At 45.3% G+C, this 19,715-nt stretch overlaps 1 protein-coding gene across 2 annotated transcripts; it reads right to left on the reverse strand.

Moving 5' to 3' along the window:
* Nucleotides 1-1,433: 1,433 nt before the first annotated feature.
* On the reverse strand, nucleotides 1,434-18,481 carry LOC309336221 (myosin light polypeptide 6-like). Of its 2 annotated transcripts, XM_081851829.1 has the most exons (8): nucleotides 18,343-18,481; nucleotides 17,971-18,175; nucleotides 10,288-10,315; nucleotides 8,008-8,151; nucleotides 6,874-7,047; nucleotides 4,644-4,721; nucleotides 2,652-2,690; nucleotides 1,434-1,752 (listed from the first exon to the last, which is right to left on the reverse strand). In XM_081851829.1, exons 2-7 carry the CDS (start codon nucleotides 18,154-18,156, stop codon nucleotides 2,662-2,664), a joined length of 639 nt encoding a protein of 212 aa, XP_081707955.1. In that variant the 5' UTR covers nucleotides 18,157-18,175; nucleotides 18,343-18,481; the 3' UTR covers nucleotides 1,434-1,752; nucleotides 2,652-2,661. The 2 variants fall into 2 exon arrangements, with proteins under 2 accessions (XP_081707955.1, XP_081707954.1); XM_081851828.1 differs by lacking the exon at nucleotides 18,343-18,481 and having other exon boundaries at nucleotides 17,971-18,316.
* Nucleotides 18,482-19,715: the final 1,234 nt, after the last annotated feature.

The following is a 19,715-nucleotide window of genomic DNA, read 5'->3' on the forward strand; positions in this document are numbered from 1 at the left end:
CCCTGATACTGTACAGTCATACCTTGGGATAAATACGCTTCAGGATAAGTATTTTTGGATTGCACTCTGCAGTAACCAGGATGCGCATGCGCAGATGGTCAAAATGATTTCACGTGCATGCATAGAAGCGGCGAAACGCGACCCGCGCACGCGCAGACGTGCTGTCGCATCTTGCGTTCTGCTCAGGATGTGAACAGGGCTGCGGAATGGATCCCGTTCGCATTTCTAGGTACCACTGTATTAGTAGCGTTAGGGGATGAGTAGTATCTCTGGTGGGGCACACCTACCTCTGGTTGTGCTCCTTCTGGGGTAGTTTGTCTGCCTTTGGCCCCCACCCTGCACAAAGCTCTCACCTGCGGCTCCAGAAGCTGTCAGCAAGTGACAGCGGCCACACCCTGGGAAACAGCTTTGACCGGCTGCCTAAACCAGGTGAGGGTAGCCAATGGGTCTCCAACGCTTGGTGGGTTAGGGATTTCCCCTGCATGCGAAAACAGGCTCTAGTGGATTGGGTGGATGAGATCAAAAGTGCATCCAGTGGCCAAGAAGGCAGTTTCTGCCCATGCTGCAGAGGAAAGGGAGGGATGGATGGGGCTCATCCACCTGGGAAGGCAGCCCAACTAGGAGAAGGAAAACTCTGATTCTAAACCTTCTCTGCCTTGTGGGAGATCTTCAGGAGAAGAAAGGGCTAAGGTGTAAACCCTACACAAATCCAGAGTGGAGTCCCTAAGAGAGTTGGATGGCATCCTGTCTGCCTCCTTCCGGCAACCCAGCTGGTGCTGGATGTCTTGCTCTGCTTTCCATTGGACCACATCAGTGAGGTTCGAGACAGATGAATGCCAGCAACAACAGTAGTATCATCCTCTCACATTTCCTCCAAGTTGGCATACATGGTCTCTCCCCAAACACCTCTATTTTATCCTTACAGGTTTGACAGTCTTGCCAAATTACCCAGTGAGCTTCATGGCTGAGTGAGAATTTGAACCCTGGTTTCTCTGCTCCTAGTCCAACACACTCACCACGACACCACACCGCATAATGTTTGGTCCTGGGCAGACTTGAAGCATATGTGGCACAGGCAGCCCACCTGGCAGAAGGGGAGCCCATGGCAGCTCCCTTTCTATTTCAGAAATCACTTTGTGGAGTTTTGTTCTAAAGCAGTGAACTAGATCTGGCTGTGTGTGCAAATTCACATGTTGTTGACAGATCCTGGCTCTTCTTCTGCTTTCCAATATGGTTCGGAGCTTTTTGGCTGTCACACAATTCCCTGATAACTTGGTGTTAGGGGGAACCTCCTTGCATTCCAAAGATACATTTTCCCCCTGTTTTTATTGTGCATACTCTTTTGATGATTTTACGCTGTGACGTGCTCTATAAAAATGTGTTTTCATCATCATCATCGTCATCATCACACAAACTCAGAGACCAGAAAGAGCTGAAAACCAACGACTTTATTGTCCAGTGGAGTAAATGTATTGTTTTGGGAGAGTCAAAATGATTTAAAAATTTGTTTTTCTCATAGAGGCTGTAGCATTCAATGGTGCCCCCTTCTGGTTCCACAGAGGAACACTCAGTGATGTTCCCACGTTGCAGTATAAATGAAGCATCATTTGCAGCCAGCACTCTGAGCGAGGGTGGGTGGCCGATTGTGTTTATACAAAGGTAGAAAAAGGGGGCAGTTGATTCCACCGGGGATTGATGGGTTTAGCAGTCCTGCCTGAAGGGTGCAGCTATTCAACCCCACCGTCAGCAGGTCTGTAGAGAAAAGAAGATGGTGTGTCCATTACGGTCCGTATCAAAGATTAGCAAGAGTTAGTATGAAGTAGCTCTTCAAGACAAGAGCTCTGAAGAGAAGGTGAAAATTCTTGGTTCACCAGCTTGGCTACATCAGCTCTGCAATGCTAGTCTTTGCAAACATCAGCACTAACAAGTTATAGCAAACTGACTTTATATCAACAAGCAACAGCAACAAGTAACTTTCCTGGAGTGTGCACACTTGATAATAAAAGGTAAAGGGACCCCTGACCATTAGGTCCAGTCGTGGCCGACTCTGGGGTTGCAGCGCTCATCTCGCTTTATTGGCCGAGGGAGCTGGAGTACAGCTTCCGGGTCATGTGGCCAGCATGACTAAGCCGCTTCTGGCGAACCAGAGCAGCGCACGGAAACGCCGTTTACCTTCCCGCCGGAGTGGTACCTATTTATCTACTTGCACTTTGACGTGCTTTTGAACTGCTAGGTTGGCAGGAGCAGGGACCGAGCAACGGGAGCTCACCCTGTCGCGGGGATTTAAACCGCCAACCTTCTGATCGGCAAGTCCTAGGCTCTGTGGTTTAACCCACAGCGCCACCCGCGTCCCATGCACACTTAATATTAGTGGGCCTCCAATGAGGGGTGGACTACGGTAATCTTTCATAATATGTCACCCTGTGTGAAGCTAAAATTTGGTGCCCCCAAATGGATCTTCTCAATTACGGATCTTCTCAATTTTGCACCTTCACGGCTCCAAGATACCACACACAAACGTAAAACTTCAGAAGAGAGCTCAAGGCTCAATACTGAAAGAGGTTACAGGGAAGGAAATGTTATTTCCGGTGGGGAGCAGCACACACCACTCCACAGAATTAACCACACTCATTTCTGAGGCACATACTCACTCTCTTCCGCTCAGACTGCCATGATGTGTTTGACAAAGGCTGTGGAGAGAAAGGAAAGAATTGTCAGGAAATTAAAACTACCTGCCACCAGATTCACATGCTCAGTATTTTGGTCCAGTGAGCCTTTTACACCTGTTTCCCGCCCCCATATATGTTTTCATCATCATATTTTCTTGGGTAACAAGAGTACATACAGAGCCTCTGCTTCCAAGTCATAGAATCCTTCAAACAAGTCAGTGAGACATTACTGTTGTAGGAAATGTGGAGTTGAGGGGAGTAAAGGGGAAGACAGTAGAATTTCATTCTTTTGCATAGTATAGGAACAAAGCTTTTGTTTCAGTGTCACGCAAACAGGGACTTTATTTTTGTTTGCCGTGTGAGAGACCAGAAGGCCCAGGGTGTGGTAGGTTGCAGTCGGTTGGTTGCAGTGTATTTTGTCTGTGTGTGCGAGGGGGGGGGTATTGCTGGGTCAGGTTAACCATATTGACTTGTATGCTGTTGTGGGGGGATTGGCGATTGCCTTGCTGGCTTGCATACACAATGAAGGAGAGCCAAACTGGGTGAAGCATCCTCCTGTTTTAGCTTTCCTAGGAAGGCTGTTTTCCATACTGTTTGGTACCAGTGGTCCATGTTCGCTCCCAATAGATGCCTCCAGTGTCTAGTTATGGCGCTCCAAGCAGCTGAGAGGAAGTGGCTTATGAGTTCTTATGAGTTCTTCGTCATGTGTGTTACACCTGATATTTTAAGGTAGCAGTCAACCTTTACTGCCTCTTGTCCCTCCCTGACAGATGTTTCATTAGCAAAACTATTGCCTCAGGTGACAACCGGCCCACTTGCTCACCTGCAATCTGTTTTCCTGCCCTCACTTACTTCCCCTTAAATATTAGGAGTTTCTTTTCGGGCATTAGCAGGTCATGAAGTGCCTAACTGCCCCCTAGATGTAGCATGAGGCCCCTAGATGTAGCATGAGGTCGAATGGGTCAGTTGTGGCTTCTGTATTACCAGCAGTACTAGGCACTTAAGCACCTCATCCACACAGTGTTGCACATTTGTTTGCATATGAAAACTGCAACAAGCAAAGTCCAGCATCCCATATAACTTAGGAACGGAGGAAGCTGCCTTGTACTTAGATGGACCATTGGTCCAGCAAACTTGATACTGTCCACACCGATAGGCTGTGTCTCTCCAGGGTTTCGGGGGGGGTGTGTAATAATCCCAGCTCTACCAGCAGATGCCAGGGACTGACCTGAGACTTTTCACTTGCAAAGCATATTCTTTACCACAACTTGTAGATAATGTGTGCAATGTTCTGTACATTACCTGCTTTTTAATATTCATTTGTAAACTGCATAGAGGTTTTTCTACAGTCAAGTGATATATAAATTTAGTTAACTGCGATATACAAGCTTGCAGGATTTACACTTTTATCACCACATTTCCCTGTGAAATTGGGAAGTGTCGCTGCTTCCCTTGAATCAAACTAAACTGTCTACTCACCTGTTCTAAGTGATCATCCATAGGCAGGCTGTATTTTAGGGGGCAGAACTGAGTTATCTGCAATGCAATTGATCAGTTACTTAAGTATTTTTATTTATTTACTTGATTGGGGGGGAGATGCCCCCCCCCCCCGCCAAGGTCATGGGCTCATCCAGACTTCCTTTTGTGCCATACTTTCTAGGCACAGGTCAACATTTTAGAGCGCTGTGTCCAAGCACTCTTTTTTTACTTTCCCACCACTTTCCCCATGAGAACCCGCTCTTTAATGCTGAATCAGAACAAATGGCAATTTGTGTTACCCACAGATTGCCATTTGCTCTGATTCAGTGGTAAAGAGCGGGGTTTCTCTGGGAAAGAAAGAAGGGGGGGAGGGAAGAGTGCTTGGATACAGTACTTCAAAGTGTGGCGCTGTGCCTAGGAAGTCTGGATGAGTCCAATATGAGTGTTCTGACACTGGGCCTACCTGCTCATGCAAAAACAGACCCAGTCTCTCACCTTCATAATTGATGCAGCCATTAGCATCTTCGTGCCCAGCTAATAGAGTGTCTACTTCCTCTTCAGTCATTTTCTCACCTGGAAAGAGAAGGAGGAGGAACAGCAGCACATGGAAGAAGGGGTCAGGTTCTTTACATTTCCTTCAGTCCCCATCAGCCCCAGCCAACATGGTCAAAGGATGATGGGAGCAGTGGCCCAGCACCATCTGGAGGGTACTGCAGTGGCTGCTCCTAGCATACCAAGTAGTTCAATCTGCATCTTGCACTGAAATAACTTCTCAAGAATGTGTGTGAAACTACATTGTTTGTGGCACCGAAGGTGGTTTGCTGTAAATGGCATCAACAGTCAAATCTGATTTTGAGATATTTGTGATATTTACCTTTTTAAAATTCTAATCAATTACAGTTGATCTTCAAAACAAACTGTTGGTATGTGTTGTGTGTGTATGTATATAAATAGGTATTTTAATTTTATTTTTTAGAGGGCCATACTTTGAAGGGGAGACCTGGGTTCAAATCCATGCTGTTTGCGATGCTCACAAGGTGACATTTGGTCACTATTTCTCAGTCTAACCCATTTCACAGGATTGTAGAGCAAATTCTATCATATGCCATTGTGAGCTCCTTGGAATGAGCCTGGGACACAGCTGTGTAACTGAGCTCGGATTTGAATTCAGTTTTTCCCAGTTCAAGCCTGATGCTCTAGTCTATCAGCATGACTAGTTCTTTAGGCTGCAACCCAAACCCCACTTACCCGGGAGTAAGCCACATTGAACTCAGTTGCATTATTATGTTAGATATCATTCATCAAGAAACAGTAAAAGGGTGCAAAAAGCTTTAAGAACTTTTTCTGTGAGTTCTGGGTGTGGTTTTCTAGGCTGATTAGACACAGCTGGTAATGTGTATAAAAGAACAGAAGTCACAGTTTGAATTTTGCCTGCAGAGAGAGAACACCCACATGCTTTGTGTTTCAGTTACAGATAGGTAGCCGTGTTGGTCTGCCATAGTCAAAACAAAATTAAAAAAATCCTTCCAGTAGCACCTTAAAGACCAACTAAGTTAGTTCTTGGTATGAGCTTTCGTGTGCATGCACACTTCTTCAGATTCTTCAGATACTTTGTGTTTGTTGTTTTTGTATAGCTGTAATAAAACCTTTGTTTGAGTGTTTTGCACCGGTCTTGCGGTTCTGTCGTCTGCCACCAGAAAAAAAAACCCCTCTAACATATTATAGGCTTAGATTGAAGGGTAACAATGATCATGTATCCTTTCTTCTAAAATAAAATAAGGAGACAAAGGGCAGCAAAAGTATCTCTCCATTTTATAGACTTTTCACTTTTTCAATAGTTCTTTGCAGGTTGTGCACTGCATCTCCCTGGAACAGAAGTGCAAGTCCTTATTTATTAATGCATGTATTCTATAGTGGATGAGAGTGCAACAATGTCCTGCCACAAGGGCATCCTCTCTATATAAAGGCCACTCCCCCAAACCTTAATGGGGAAGAGGTACTATGAGTCTCCAGTGGGGCTAGTGTTAGTACCAAGGCAAGGGGAAATCAGGATGCAAAACCGTACCTGGAGAGACCAGGGCCAGATTTAGGTTTGATGAGGCCCTAAGCTACTGAAGGTAATGGGGCCCTTTATATGTCCAGGTGTCCCTAGTCAACAACAAATTGTCACTGTTTTTTAGGTTGAATATATGCTATATGGTAATTTATTGACCTAATTGGTATCTAAAGCCATTTGCACATAACAAATAGGAGCCTACACAACACAAAACACTGTTGCTGTATGTAGGCTTTATTTTATTTGTTTTTTATCTTATATTTTGGAAATGTACATCGTTGTTTTTTTCCTTTAAATTTTTTTGGGGCCCCCAAGAGAGTGGTGCCCTAAGCTATAGCTTGTTTAGCTTATACGTAAATCCAGCACTGGGAGAGACAGTACCTAACCTAAGCAACACCAGCTTGCCTAAGACCATCCAGTTCATTTATGAATGAACAATCATTTCAAACAAGGATTAATTGCAGCGTTGCCCATTGGCTAGTTTAGCACATCCACCTGGACCAAAAGCTGAAGTAAGTGAATGGGATGATGGCTGCGTTGAAAATGGGATCCTTTTGGGCTCTGGGCTCTAGCATGGCTTCCTCCTGTTTGGTGTGCCCCCAAAGCTGCTTGGGCCTCCTGGCAACAAACTGGTGAGAAAGTTTTGCCTTTTCACTTGGCAGCACTTACCAAGCGTGGCGAGGACGTGGCGCAATTCTGCACCCATGACGGTGCCGTTTCCCTCTTTGTCAAAGACCCTGAGCCCTTCCACGTAGTCTTCGTAGGTTCCCTGATCTTTGTTCTTGGCAATAGTCTGTAACATGGGCAGGAACTCTTCAAACTCCACCCGCTTAGAATTCAGCTCTAGTGGAGGAGGAGGAGGAAGAGGAAAGACTGTCAACAGCAAACTAGTCTCAAGTGCTTTGCCTCACAGATTTCATGAGGCACTTCCCAGCCTACACCCTCAGAAATCTGTGTCCGTTGATTGTATACATTCCATGAGGACTGCACTCTTTCACTTGGAATGTGAACCCAAAACTGTGTTTGGCATCCTGAAAATTGCTTAGCATCTGGTTTTGGGGGAGGATGGAGCAGAGGCTCAGAACTGGAAGGAGCTGGCCACACATCAGCTTCTTTTGCTTCAGTGTTTATACTGGGTTTCTATGTAATACATACTTAAATTATATAAAGTATGGAAATTATACAGAAGTAAAGAAAGAGAGAATACTATATTCTATGTTTATGTTTCTACTATTGTCCTATTTTCTTCCCTTATTTTTCTCCTTTAATTGATACGACATCTCTGCTTCTGATATTCAGCATGAGTGCCTAGGCTAATGCAGCCAAAAGGGCACCATCCATGCACACGTATCTCCTCCTTGCGTGTGGGTGGTACCATTTTGGCGACATAAGCATTGGCACTCAAGTCTGAATAGTAGAACTAGTAAGAAAGCTGAAGCTCTAAAGGGATATCAGCCTCACGTCTGAAAACACCCTTCAGGGCTGATGTGTCCTACAGAGCTTCCCATCCTTTCCCCCATTCCTAACTAAAGATGGACAGACCTCTCAAATTTGTTTTCCCAGTCTTAAATTCAGTTCACCGTATTTCCACATCAGCTTGCTATTTTTTCTATTTAAAAAAAGTTCTCAAGAATATTCACCAGCATTTTAGCAGCACTTTCTCCTGATACACACATTTTTGTATGCAGTTTTTGCCTAGTACTACTCTGTACTGTACACCTGCTTGAATTTGGAATCTGTTGCCCTCAAGTGGCCATACTGTCCATTTCCCTTTCTGCTTGTGAGACAAGGAGCAAGACTCACCATCTGGCTTGGGGTGTCCCAGGACTTTCATGATCTCGGCATTTGTGGGATTCTGTCCCACGGCCCTCATCACATCTCCGCACTGGCCCAACTGGATTTTGCCATCACCAACCCGATCAAAGAGCCCAAAGGCCTCTTTGTAATCTAGGGGAGATTAGACCAAAGTTTTAATGTGGTTATTTTGTGATGAGGTCTCAGAACTGGGCAAGCTGCCGGGGACCGGAGGGTTTTTTGGGGATAAAGTGTCAAGCTTGCCATGCCAGCTGTCAACTTGATGGTTCACATAATCCCAAGAAACTAGACACCGCCGTCTGCAAGGTCTGTTTAACCTGCCCAGTTTCTATCACTCATCACAGCCAATATGAAGGGAGGGAGGGAGGGAGGGAGGGAGGGAGGGAGGGAGGGAGGGAGGGAGGTTGCTGCCTACCAAAGGGCAAGCTCTGCTTGGGATGCGTCTAAAGAGAAAACAATGGCGATATTGAAAGGAAGACACTGGCTATTCTTGCTCTAAATGAAAGAAGGATCTCAGGGACCTTCATTCCAAAGGGACATCATCTTGATCTTGGGAAGGTTTTAGTTGCCAAGGAATCATTTTTATATTTAGACAGCACCTCTAATCCCGTAGCAACCTTGGACAGCACAAAGGCATGGCTAATCAGGCACACCAAGAGGAACTGCATCTCTCAGATACCTAAGGCCCCCAACTCCTCCACTAACTGAGCTAATGAGACATTCCTTCAAGTTGCTAAAGAAGGTTTCAGTGGTAAGAGCAATTGAAAGTGCAAGATAGTTAAATCAGGCACCTATAGGTGATTACAGTACAATGTTCTGTTTGTTGGAAATATGTACACTCTTTCTCTCATCATGCTTAGGGCAGCTTTCAAAATAATAGAGGGATGGTTTGGTGAGCATGGAGAGGCTTCCTAAGGACTTGCCTGCATTACAAGTGTAAATGTAAAACCACTTTCCAAGTTTATGAATGCTGAAGTCCTATATATGTCTACTCAGAAGTAAGCCCCATTGAGTTAAATGGGACTTGTTTCTAGGAAAGTGTGGCAAGGATTGCAGTCTAAACGGTTGCTGCTCCCAGCTAAAGAACCCACATATATTGTAATCCGCGTCAGGGCTTTTGGGGCAGAAAAATGAGTTTATTGATATAAGATTTAAAAATAAGAATTACTGTTAAGTGGTTGTGGAGAAAGCCAGAAAAAATATATAATTTATTTTGTGTCGTGAGGGAAATTATGAATGCCTTTGAAATAAAAGTGTGTGTGTGTTTGTGTGTGTGTGTGTGTGTGTGTGTGTGTGCACTCGTGCATGGAGGTGTCAGATCAGAAAGCTGAAACTAAAGGTGTGATGATACTGGGTGGGTCACAAAGGTGTATTGGGAAAGAAAGGACAATTGTAATTATTGTTTGCTCAGTCTGAACCTGGAGGACTGGAGTCTATGTGAGGAGGAAGCTGGGGCAGGGATACATTATGTGACTGTCCAAGAGGACAGTTCTAGCTACTCCGTTCTCCGCTGCTTATGCCATGAGACCAGAAGTAGCTGTAACCCCTCTCCCACTCCTGGTTATATCTAGTACTACAAAAATTGTGATGTGATCTCATCCCCACTTCAGGTTTCCCAGCAGCCAGTTAAATGAAGTGGGGGTGGCGGACCTTGCAGAACACTGGCATCATGTTGTGCTTCTTGGTGTTCTAAATGTTATGGGGAGAGAAGGTGATACAGGGCCATTGCTTTTGATAACAGCTCCCAGTCCCTAAGAAACTAAGAGGTTTTAGGAAGTAAAAAGCAAACACCAAGATGCACACAAAGCAGTTACAGTGGTACCTCAGGTTAAGAACTTAATTCGTTCTGGAGGTCCGTTCTTAACCTGAAACTGTTCTTAACCTGAAGCACCACTTTAGCTAATGGGGTCTCCTGCTGCCGCCGCGCCGCCGGAGCACAATTTCTGTTCTCAGCCTGAAGCAAAGTTCTTAACCCGAGGTAATATTTCTGGGTTAGCAGAGTCTGTAACTTGAAGCGTATGTAACCTGAAGCGTATGTAACCCGAGGTACCACTATATTTTGTTTGAGGTGGGCTGTAGAAGTGAATCAGAAATAGTTTTGCCACCAGGTGAAAGTTCATGCACTTATGGGCGTCCAGGCACACCAATTTAGCCCCGCGACTGTGGGTGCAGGGGGCATGCATGCACAACGTCATGCGATGTCAGCGCCTCTGCATCTAGCTCAGGAAAGCTTGATCCTGCTGCCTTTGGACAATCAAATTGGCTTACCTTCCAACTGCTCCTTAGTGAATTCAATCTACAAAGAAGAAAGAAAGTGGTTGGAGATCATGACAGTCACAGGAAATGGTACTGAAGTGAGAGAGAGAGACTGGGCAAGGTGACAGGAAGGTGGTCAAGCCCAAGTTGTTGATAGAAATGCCAAGTTATAAAAAGGAAGCATTAGGACTCGCAGAAAACTTCTTCAGCCAGAGATGAGTGGACAGAGCAGATGCTAAAGCTCCCAAAGAAAAACTAAAGATGAAACAGGGCAGCTATGCTATGTATTTTGTCCATTTTAACATTTGACCAGTTAATTTTCATTGGCGAACAGATGTGTAAAAAATGGTCAACTTGTTTAGAGTTGATGACCATACTGGACATTTGTACTGTTGCATTTTTCAAAAATACCTACACAGTCCATTAGGATTAGGAATTTTGCTTATTCAGATCAAATTCTCAGGGCTCTCCCTAGGCCACCCCCTTTCTGCAGACCCACGACTCCTCACCAGTCCTGCTCCGTGCCTTCGTCAAACTCTTTAACTGTGATATTGGCTCTTGCTAGCCTGGATAGAAATCTCTGGCTTTATTGTGGCTGGAATCATGAGTGTAGCCAAGGGGGGGCCAGCGGGGAGATGCCTCCCCAGATCAAGTAAAACAATAGAAATACTTAACTGACCAATCACGTTGGTTCTGCCCCCCCCCCCCCACAAAAATCCTGGCTACAGCCATGGCTGGAATGCAACCTCTTGTACAAAGAAAAGAGTCACACCCATTACTCTGGCCTTGCCTATCACTAGGAGGCCCTCAGAAGTTACCTCATGAGAGAATGCAGCCCTCACACTAAGAAAGGTTCTCCACCTGTGTGTCTATATATCGCAAATGTCTCCTCCATAGTCATCTCTGAATGGTTCATTTTTACTCCCTTTCTCTGTCTCTCTGTTCTCCAATTTTCAGTTCTCCTCAGACCTGTCTCTCAATCTTCTCAAACAAAGGGTGTTTCCAAGACAAGGAGCGCCTAGAAAGATACAATCTTGGGGTTTTTTTGTGGTAAGCCAGAAGTGGAATTGCAATTGCTTTTCCCGAGTACCAGGGATTTTCTTTTGTGTGTCCACATTCTGCTATGTTCCATTCATATCAGTGGGTGAGACACAGCTGTGTGCGACAATTCATTCTCCTTCCCCTCCCTCCATTCTATCACTCTCACACCAAGACTTTTAAAGAACTTCCAAAATCCATATTGGAGTATACCATTTTTTCATCCAACCAAACTGTCACACACAAAAAAGCACGCAAGCTTCCAACTTCTCCACAATTCTTCATTAGGCCAGGTGGGAAACAGTTCTGTGGAACTTGAAAGCTTGCACACTGTTTTGTGTCATTTTGGTTGGCCTCATAAAGGCATTGCCCTAAAATGGGTTTGGGAATTTTTCTTATGAGCCAACTTTCTAATGTTGTCTAGGTTCTTGGGAGATGACTGCCTTTCACAGTTGAGGTTATTAAAGGGTAGGAGCAGGGGGATGGAGAGGCAGAGAGAGAGTAAACAGAGTGCTGCAAAGGCACCGCATGCCAAGGAGATTTCCATGCCCTCCCCTCCTACCCCAGCTCCAAGGTAGTTGGGCAGTTGCAATTTCACCTCTCTCTCCCGCTCTCTGCAAGGAGGCAACCCTGCTCCGCGCCCACTCAGCTCCTCTGAAGCCCTTGGGCCAAGAGGTCTGCTGCTGGCTGACTGGCTGGACTCCTGATGAGAGATCCAGCAGCTTTTCACTTCCCTTCCTGCCACTGAGAAAGGGCAACTTGCTTCCTCGGCCTTATAAAATAAAACAAAAAATACTCACTCTCCTGCAATGTTGCGCAAGTACTTTGTCAGTAAACAAAGTGGGGGAAATATGCCTTATGAGGAACGGCTAAAGGAGCTGGGCATGTTTAGCCTGGAGAAGAGGAGGTTAAGGGGTGATATGATAGCCATGTTCAAATATATAAAAGGATGTCACATAGAGGAGGGAGAAAGGTTGTTTTCTGCTGCTCCAGAGAAGCGGACACGGAGCAATGGTTCCAAACTACAAGAAAGAAGATTCCACCTAAACATTAGGAAGAACTTCCTGACAGTAAGAGCTGTTTGACAGTGGAATTTGCTGCCAAGGAGTGTGGTGGAGTCTCCTTCTTTGGAGGTCTTTAAGCAGAGGCTTGACAACCATATGTCAGGAGTGCTCTGATGGTATTTCCTGCTTGGCAGGGGGTTGGACTCGATGACCCTTGTGGTCTCTTCCAACTCTAGGATTCTATGATTCTATGCTTTCCCATTTCTCTCCCTTCCTTCCCAACTGTGGAGACTCAGTTCCCCAGAACTCCTCCAAATTTTATGCTAAGACCTGAATCCCCTGAAGAGTCCAGAGGAGCCAGTGGTCAGGACAGGCCACACTATCTCTCAAGCGATGGTGGTGCCTGCTGAGTCTTCACTTGCCTCTTCATCTGCTAATTCACTTCCTGAGTTCAGTTCCAATGGGCTGCTGCGTATTGTGAACCACTTTGAGATTCATCAGTGCATTAATGAAAAGGGTATAAGAGTTTTTAAGATAAAATAAATAAATAAATAAATAAATGAGACTGGCAGCTTTTCTCAGAGTTGTGCAAGGTAAAGCTGTTTACAATGTTATAAACATTTCACAAATTATGCAGTTAAAAACCCACATCTTAAAGCAGCACAGAGCAATTAGATAAGATATAGGGCTTAGTGTATGTTCATTTCCAGCATGTTCATTCAAATAAGTAATCAGTGTTTTAAAATATGTGGAATGGCCTTACCAGATATTAAAAGCATTCTTAGGTATGGGAAGTGGTGGGGGCAGGGTGATAGGGCTCATTTATGCCCCCCCCCCAATGCTGCTATACACATAGGGACCACACCTCTTGCACAAGTTGGAAGCATCTTTCCCTCTGGAGACTATGCTTCTCTTCCGGGTTTAAAATTATAATAATGAATTCTATGCATTAGGGGGGAAGTCATGTGTATCACTGTGAAAACACAGATGTCTTTCAAATGGACGGTGATGCACGTGGGCCCCTATAAAATGTCAGTGAAGAAGGCAGGTAAATTCCAGTTTCAGTGCCTCATGCAGAAGCTGTCCAAGGATGTTTGCAGACCAAGGTGTGGAATTGCCACTCTCCATACACTTTCTTTTCACAGGACATGCACATGGCATCACTGTCCATTAATGTCTATCCTCTGTCTTCCCTGCATTATATATGCCTTTTTTCCAGGCAAAGTCTTTGCTTTTTTCAGAAGTACAGAAGAGTAGAGCACTCTCTGTAGCTGCAGATTCCCTTAGCAGTATCTCTTAAAGGGCAGAGTTTTCATGTGGGCAGTGACCAACAACTCAGGCGAATCTCTCACAGCTTTGCAGCACACTTTCACTATAAACTTTGCAATGGGTGTCATTTTATCACATTGATTCATTTTTAAATTGATCCTTTTAATTAGGCTAATATGTGTTTCTGGTGGTTTTTTTAAATGCATCACATTTTTGTTTAAAAACTGAACAAAACGTAGCCAGAAAAGTGTTATATGCTAAAAAGATCAGTGGTGAAAATGAGCAGGGTGATAAAATGTTGGCCACCACAAAGGTGTGCTGAGCTTCAAATGGTGAATTGAAGCTTCCCCTTTGTCACTCACAGGAGCTGGTGTGGATGGAACATGGAGGACAATGCACAGAGAAAAAGTGCAGGAAGGCTCATGATCATGTGGAAAGACAACTGCAGTTCCGCTTATTGCTTACAACAGAGGAGCAATCTTGGAGCCAGAGGATGGAATTAACGAGCATGAGTTCACTTATTAATGTCAATGGGTCTACTCTGTGTAAAGGTTAGGTGTATTCCACCCGGAGTCTGAACGCACCCCAAACCCCTCAGTCCCCTGTGGCAGCTCCTAGGGGCCCAAAAAGGCTGTGGTCCAGGCATCTCACTGTACTGTAAAGGTAAAGGGACCCCTGACCATTAGGTCCAGTCGCGGACGACTCTGGGGTTGCGGCGCTCATCTCGCTTTATTGGCCGAGGGAGCCGGCGTACAGCTTCCAGGTCATGTGGCCAGCATGACTAAGCCGCTTCTGGTGAACCAGAGCAGCACACCTTCCCGCCGGAGTGGTACCTATTTATCTACTTGCACTTTGATGCACTGTACAGTACAGGGCTCCATATATTTGTTCTGTCCTGGCCTGCCCCAGCTCTGAGATTTACAAAAGGTAACAACCCTTGCTTCTGTTCATCTTGCTTTCCACAGGCCTTGGGAGTAGATCCTGGGGACAGGAAGCGTTTTCCCCAAGACTACACACGTGTGGCCATGTGTGGCTGGAGATGGGACCTAGCCTAAGGCTGGCCGGCCCAGGGGGAGGCTTCCTTGTGGGGTGAACTCTGGACTTTTAGTTTTGCGACATGCGACACTACAGATATACATGTTGCATTTCCCATGGAATTGTTTTATCATTGTATATCTGCACATTTTACAGGTACTCTTTTTTCTGGTTGTTCTGTGGCCCGTGGACAGTGCAAACGAGCCCTGCGTGTTACATGGGACCAAGAACGGTTCTTCGCCGCACATGCAGGTGCTGCTGTGGCCAGGCCTGGAACTGCTAGGCTAGACTGCCTCTTCCTGCATCAGAGGCCGGCCTCTCGCTGCCTCTTTCAGCCTTGTGACCAGCAATGACAGGCGGAGGAGATGCTTAAGGCGCCAGGGAGGCCAGTTCAGCAGCAGGTTTCTAGGGCTGGAATCTAGAGTGGGTTTAAATAAGGGCTCGCTTTCCCCTCTCTGCCATCACTCTCCTTATTGAAGCCCCTACCTCACTGTTTCAGGAATCCCGCAGCGTTAGGAGGACATGGCTGTTGACTGAATGCCCCAATCCTCCCGCAACTTGATCCTCGCAGTCTCAGAAGGTGGCATCCCAGCAAAGGGATAGAGGTAGGATTGAAATAACTGTTCCCTGTAAAAAGCGGGGAACATGCTAAGTCCCACCGCCACCCCACCCCCGCTGGTGGCCACCTGTCCCTGGCCGGGCTTTCTGAGAATGCAGGCCAAATACCAGGCTTTTGCGCCTGCTGTTCGGACCTGTCGTTAAAATAACAGGAGCCCTTTCAATTGCTAAATTTATCTTGCCCCTCTAACCCGCTAACCTTAGCTTGCTGCCCTTCCCACTCACCATTGTCTGCTGAGATGGGGAAATGGACTTTATTTCCTGGCTGCCTAGAAGCAGCACTGAGACAGGGTTGCCATACTTCAAAAAGTGAAAATCCAGACACAAAAGTTGTTGAGCTTCTTTTTGCAAAAAGAAAGTTCGCCAAAAGCTACACTTCCGGATTTCCTCAGACATTTCAACATTTCTGCCTGGACGCTGCTTCTGAGGGCCTGATCCCAGTTATGTCCAGATGTATGGCCGGCAGCCCTACACTAAGAGCAGAAGAAGCAGCTCCAGCTTTCCATGAAGCTATGAACCCTAAAGGCCTTAAGGTCTGGTGTGGTGCAGAGGTCAAGAAAGGAACTTCCTTTTAAATACTGTATGAAAGCCCCAGACTCAGCTCTATTCTTAGCTACCTAGCACACTGTAGTGCAGCTTTGCGTAGGCTGATAGTCTTCAGCCATTTCAGATGTTTCACCCACCTTTAGGCTAAACATGCATAGGGAGACCCATTTCTTAATTTTGTTACCATTTATTTGTAGCCTTACCCAGCTGCATGCCAGACGAAAATCCAGCAGGTACAGCTTTTCCCCAGCACAGAGAGATAGTGATGGGGAAGCAGCACCTGTTGAATTTGTGCCTGCAAAAAAGTTTGTGTCAGGAAAAAAATAATGATAAACCTAGATTAAGCATCTTTAAATATGAGGATATAACTATATTTATATCTCGTATGCATCATAAAACTAAATTCAAACTGGGGAAATTCACTGAATGTCAGCACAAAAGTTGGAGAACAAGGGCAATCAAATTCAGCATTCTGTTCCCAATAGCAGTCAGCAAGAAGTCTTTGAAAGCACAGCAGGACGTTGTGCTATGGTTGCATGCCCCCACCACTTGGAACCCCAAGTTCTTGACATGGAGGGCTAATTATTTATCATGACTAAAAGTCTAGAGTGTGATCAAGTGGCCAACTTAGCTTCACACAAATCCACACCTTGCGCAGTCATTGTCCTGCCTTTTCTTTCTTTCTTTTTAAAACTAGAATTCATTATCAGCCTTGAAGGCACACAATGAACTCAGAATGGACTGAGAAAGAAACATGCCTGATTTTAGACATTCTCATTTCCCATATGGAGCTCCAGTTCCCAACACTGTATCATTTAGTCCAACAGATAGTGTTAGCCTTGAGCCAAGGAGACTTAGACCCAAATCCTTGCTGGTGTACAATTCACTAGAGCTATTTAACCAAGCATCTGTGCTCCTTAGCTGCCTCTCTGAAAAACATGGAACAATAGCTGTGAGGGTAAATGAAGCAAATGATTTTAAAGAGCAGAAAATGAAATAAGTTGCAATCAAATCCTACGGTAGTTCATTCCGTTTTATTTTTTGTTGCTTCAGACCCAGTGCTGACCACTTCCAGTAAGAGAGGCCAGATTTCCTATGTTTTGGTTCCAGCCAGAGTTAGCTGGGCAAATTTAAACACATATGTAGTTTTTGCAAAATGTAAAACTGAATATGGGGATTCAGTAAAAAGGAATGAAAATAAACAGGTCAGATAAGAGGTATGCATGCCTTCAGTACCTTTCAATTGACACCCAGTTGACACCTACTTGGTCCCTTGCTGTTCATGAGAGGGGCTGTGAGCTTGGAGATAATGCAGCAGGGTCTTGCCAGCTATTTGGGTATCCCATAGGAATGGGGTTGTCTGGTGGCCAGCTTTATGGGTAATGTGTGTGCATAAGCACATGCTGCTCCTGTCAGTTGAGTTTTACTTTGGCTTTGACTCATTCTGATCTTTCTGCCAGGGGGAAATACCTGACCACTTCAAGGGAGTTGGAAAGTAGTTTACGGAAGTCTGGAGCCTGACAAGTTTTTCAGAGAGTTGGTGGTCTGAAAGAAGAATCTCTTTTCATGGTATGTTGTTCATTCATCCCACCATTTCCCTCAAATAAAGTGGCTTTGTATTGTTTCAAAAATCTGTTTGATAAGAAAAACAGGCAAACGAAACGTGTGTACCACGAGAAGTGAAGCCTCTTTCAAATCACTTTCAATTCTGTTAAAAACTATCGTCTGTCTCTGCCCAGGCTGAGGATATTATTCAAGCCCAAACGTATTTAATATTCCAAACACCTTCTGTGGAGTCGGGCTGGGTGGGTGTTTGTGAGTGGAACAGGGCTAGGCTTGGCTTCTAAAATGGTGGTAGCTGCCTTGATTTATTTAGCCCCCTCTTCGCACCAACTAATTCATATTAGGGTGTTCCTAATTAATTATTGCAACCTGTAACCTCCCTTTATCCACTTGTAATGCCCTGCTGCAACACTTCTCAAATTAGTTACCTCTTACAATAATAACACCCCACAAAGCACTCTGTCTATTTAGTAAAAGGACAGAAAACACTTTAGATCCAGATAAAATAGCCTAAGATCCTGGCCACCCCCTCCTCCTCCTGCTGCTGCCTTTAACCGGCTTCCTTCCTAAGAAGAGAAGGGTTCCCGCAGGTATCCTGTCCCTTCAACCATGTCTTACTCACCACAACTTTGGAGAGGTCAATTGGGGGATCCTTGGGCTTTGCTGGTGCTGCTGGTGCTGCTGGTGCTGGTTCTGGTGCTTTCCCTTTAGCTGCCGGGGTTCCTGGCTTCGCTAGAGCTGGCTTAGCTGCTGGTTTGGCAGGCGGGGGTACTGGCCGTTTCACTGGGGCATCCTTCTTTGGGGGCATGTTCCCTCTGTGTCTCCTGCTGGGAATGAAGCAGAGGGGAAGTCAGCAGATGTAGGCAGGATCCTCAGCTCAGGCTGGCTCTGCCCGGCTGCAGTTTAAATAGCTCTGTGGATCCTGTGATGTCAGCCCAAGAGGACTAGCTGGGTATGGAGTGGGAATGCATCTAAAAATGGGAGCATCAGTCACCTTCAGCAATGCTAGTTCCTCCCTCCATTCAAGACAGAGAGATCTCAAAGGGCTTTGCTACAGCTAAGCATCCTTTCTGAATAGCCAGGCCTTGGACGTGCCTTTGTGGCACCAAGCCAGCCAGCTCACACAGCAAATCCTCTGGCTCTCTGCACCAGTCATATGGGCTAGCAGAAGGCAAGCGGGGGTGGGATTCTCCTATTAACATTGCATCCAGCCTGGCTTGACTGCTGTTCTAAGTAAACTGCAGCAGCATAGGACCCAATCTATTGCGGGGAGGGTGTAGGTATGCCATAATTATCTAGGAACTTCTCCATTGTGGAGTATGTTGATTCTTCTAGTTGCACTGATCTCTACACACACACACACACACACACACACACACACACACACACACACACTTCTTGGCAACTCAGAATGCAGGGTCTGCACACATCACAATACAGACACTGGAAAAAGCAACAACTTGTTTAGCTAGAGTGTGTTTTAGAATCATTGCAGCTTGATTGGCACAATAAACACAATGCTTTTCGTTCTGTAAAATATTTGGTTTGGGTTGGATGGAAATTGGAGATACTTAGACATGGATATAAAGAATACTTCACATGAATTAGTTGCACGATCCTGTGATCCTGGCCTCTGTCTGTCTGCAAGAAGTGTTTTATTTTGGGTGGGTTTCCCTCTGTGTGCAAATATCAACAGAGGTAAAAGCTTGAGACAGACATTCATCATAGTCCTCTTTCCCTCTGCTTCCCTTATAAGTTGGACTAAAATCTCTTCCAAAACAGCTAGTTTAATGAGCGTTTATCCCAATTTGTTTGTGGTGAGATTAGACACTGTGTCAAGTAAGTGTTATCCCAGAGCATTTCCCCATCACCTTCCTTATTGCAAAATATCTGATCCTTTGGGTTTGTTTTACAAGAGTCCTAAATGAGCTTTAATTGTGCTGCCTGAATTTGCCAGGGTGCAACTGAATCCCACTCCAAAATACTGACAGTCTGAAAGTGCCCCAAATTCCTGGCAGCAAATGTATCTGCCTTTGTGTACATGCATCTGTTTCTGGCCCTGACTCTCCCCTTCCTCTGTTTTCTCTCCCTCCCTCCCTTGCTGTTGCAATTTTAGAGTTTGAGCAGCTTGGGGCAGGCACCTACCAGTATCACTTCCGCATGAAGGGCATCATTGGCACACACAATAATTATAATTAATACTTAAGGTCAGGATAGTTAGTAAGAGGGTGGAGTTATACGGGTTGTCATAGGCTCTGAAACATTTTTTTTAGAAAAAAAGCACTGAGCTATACCGTAAAATTATATATCAATGGAAAGATAATTTAATGAAGTATGTAATGCAATAACTTTTATGAAGGATTATTT

The sequence above is a fragment of the Podarcis erhardii genome, assembly GCF_964252035.2.
Source record: "Podarcis erhardii genome assembly, chromosome: 2".
In the NCBI taxonomy this organism is placed as follows: domain Eukaryota; kingdom Metazoa; phylum Chordata; class Lepidosauria; order Squamata; family Lacertidae; genus Podarcis; species Podarcis erhardii.

Excerpts from the sequence above, each read along its gene's own strand:
- LOC309336221 (XM_081851829.1), bottom strand. The coding sequence starts at position 18,156 with ATGCCCCCAAAGAAGGATGCCCCAGTGAAACGGCCAGTACCCCCGCCT. Across the intron at positions 10,316-17,970 it reads TTGACCTCTCCAAAGTTGTG|ATTGAATTCACTAAGGAGCA; the intron begins GTGAGTAAGACA and ends TCTTCTTTGTAG. Across the intron at positions 2,691-4,643 it reads TGGCTGCATCAATTATGAAG|CCTTTGTCAAACACATCATG; the intron begins GTGAGAGACTGG and ends TTCTCTCCACAG.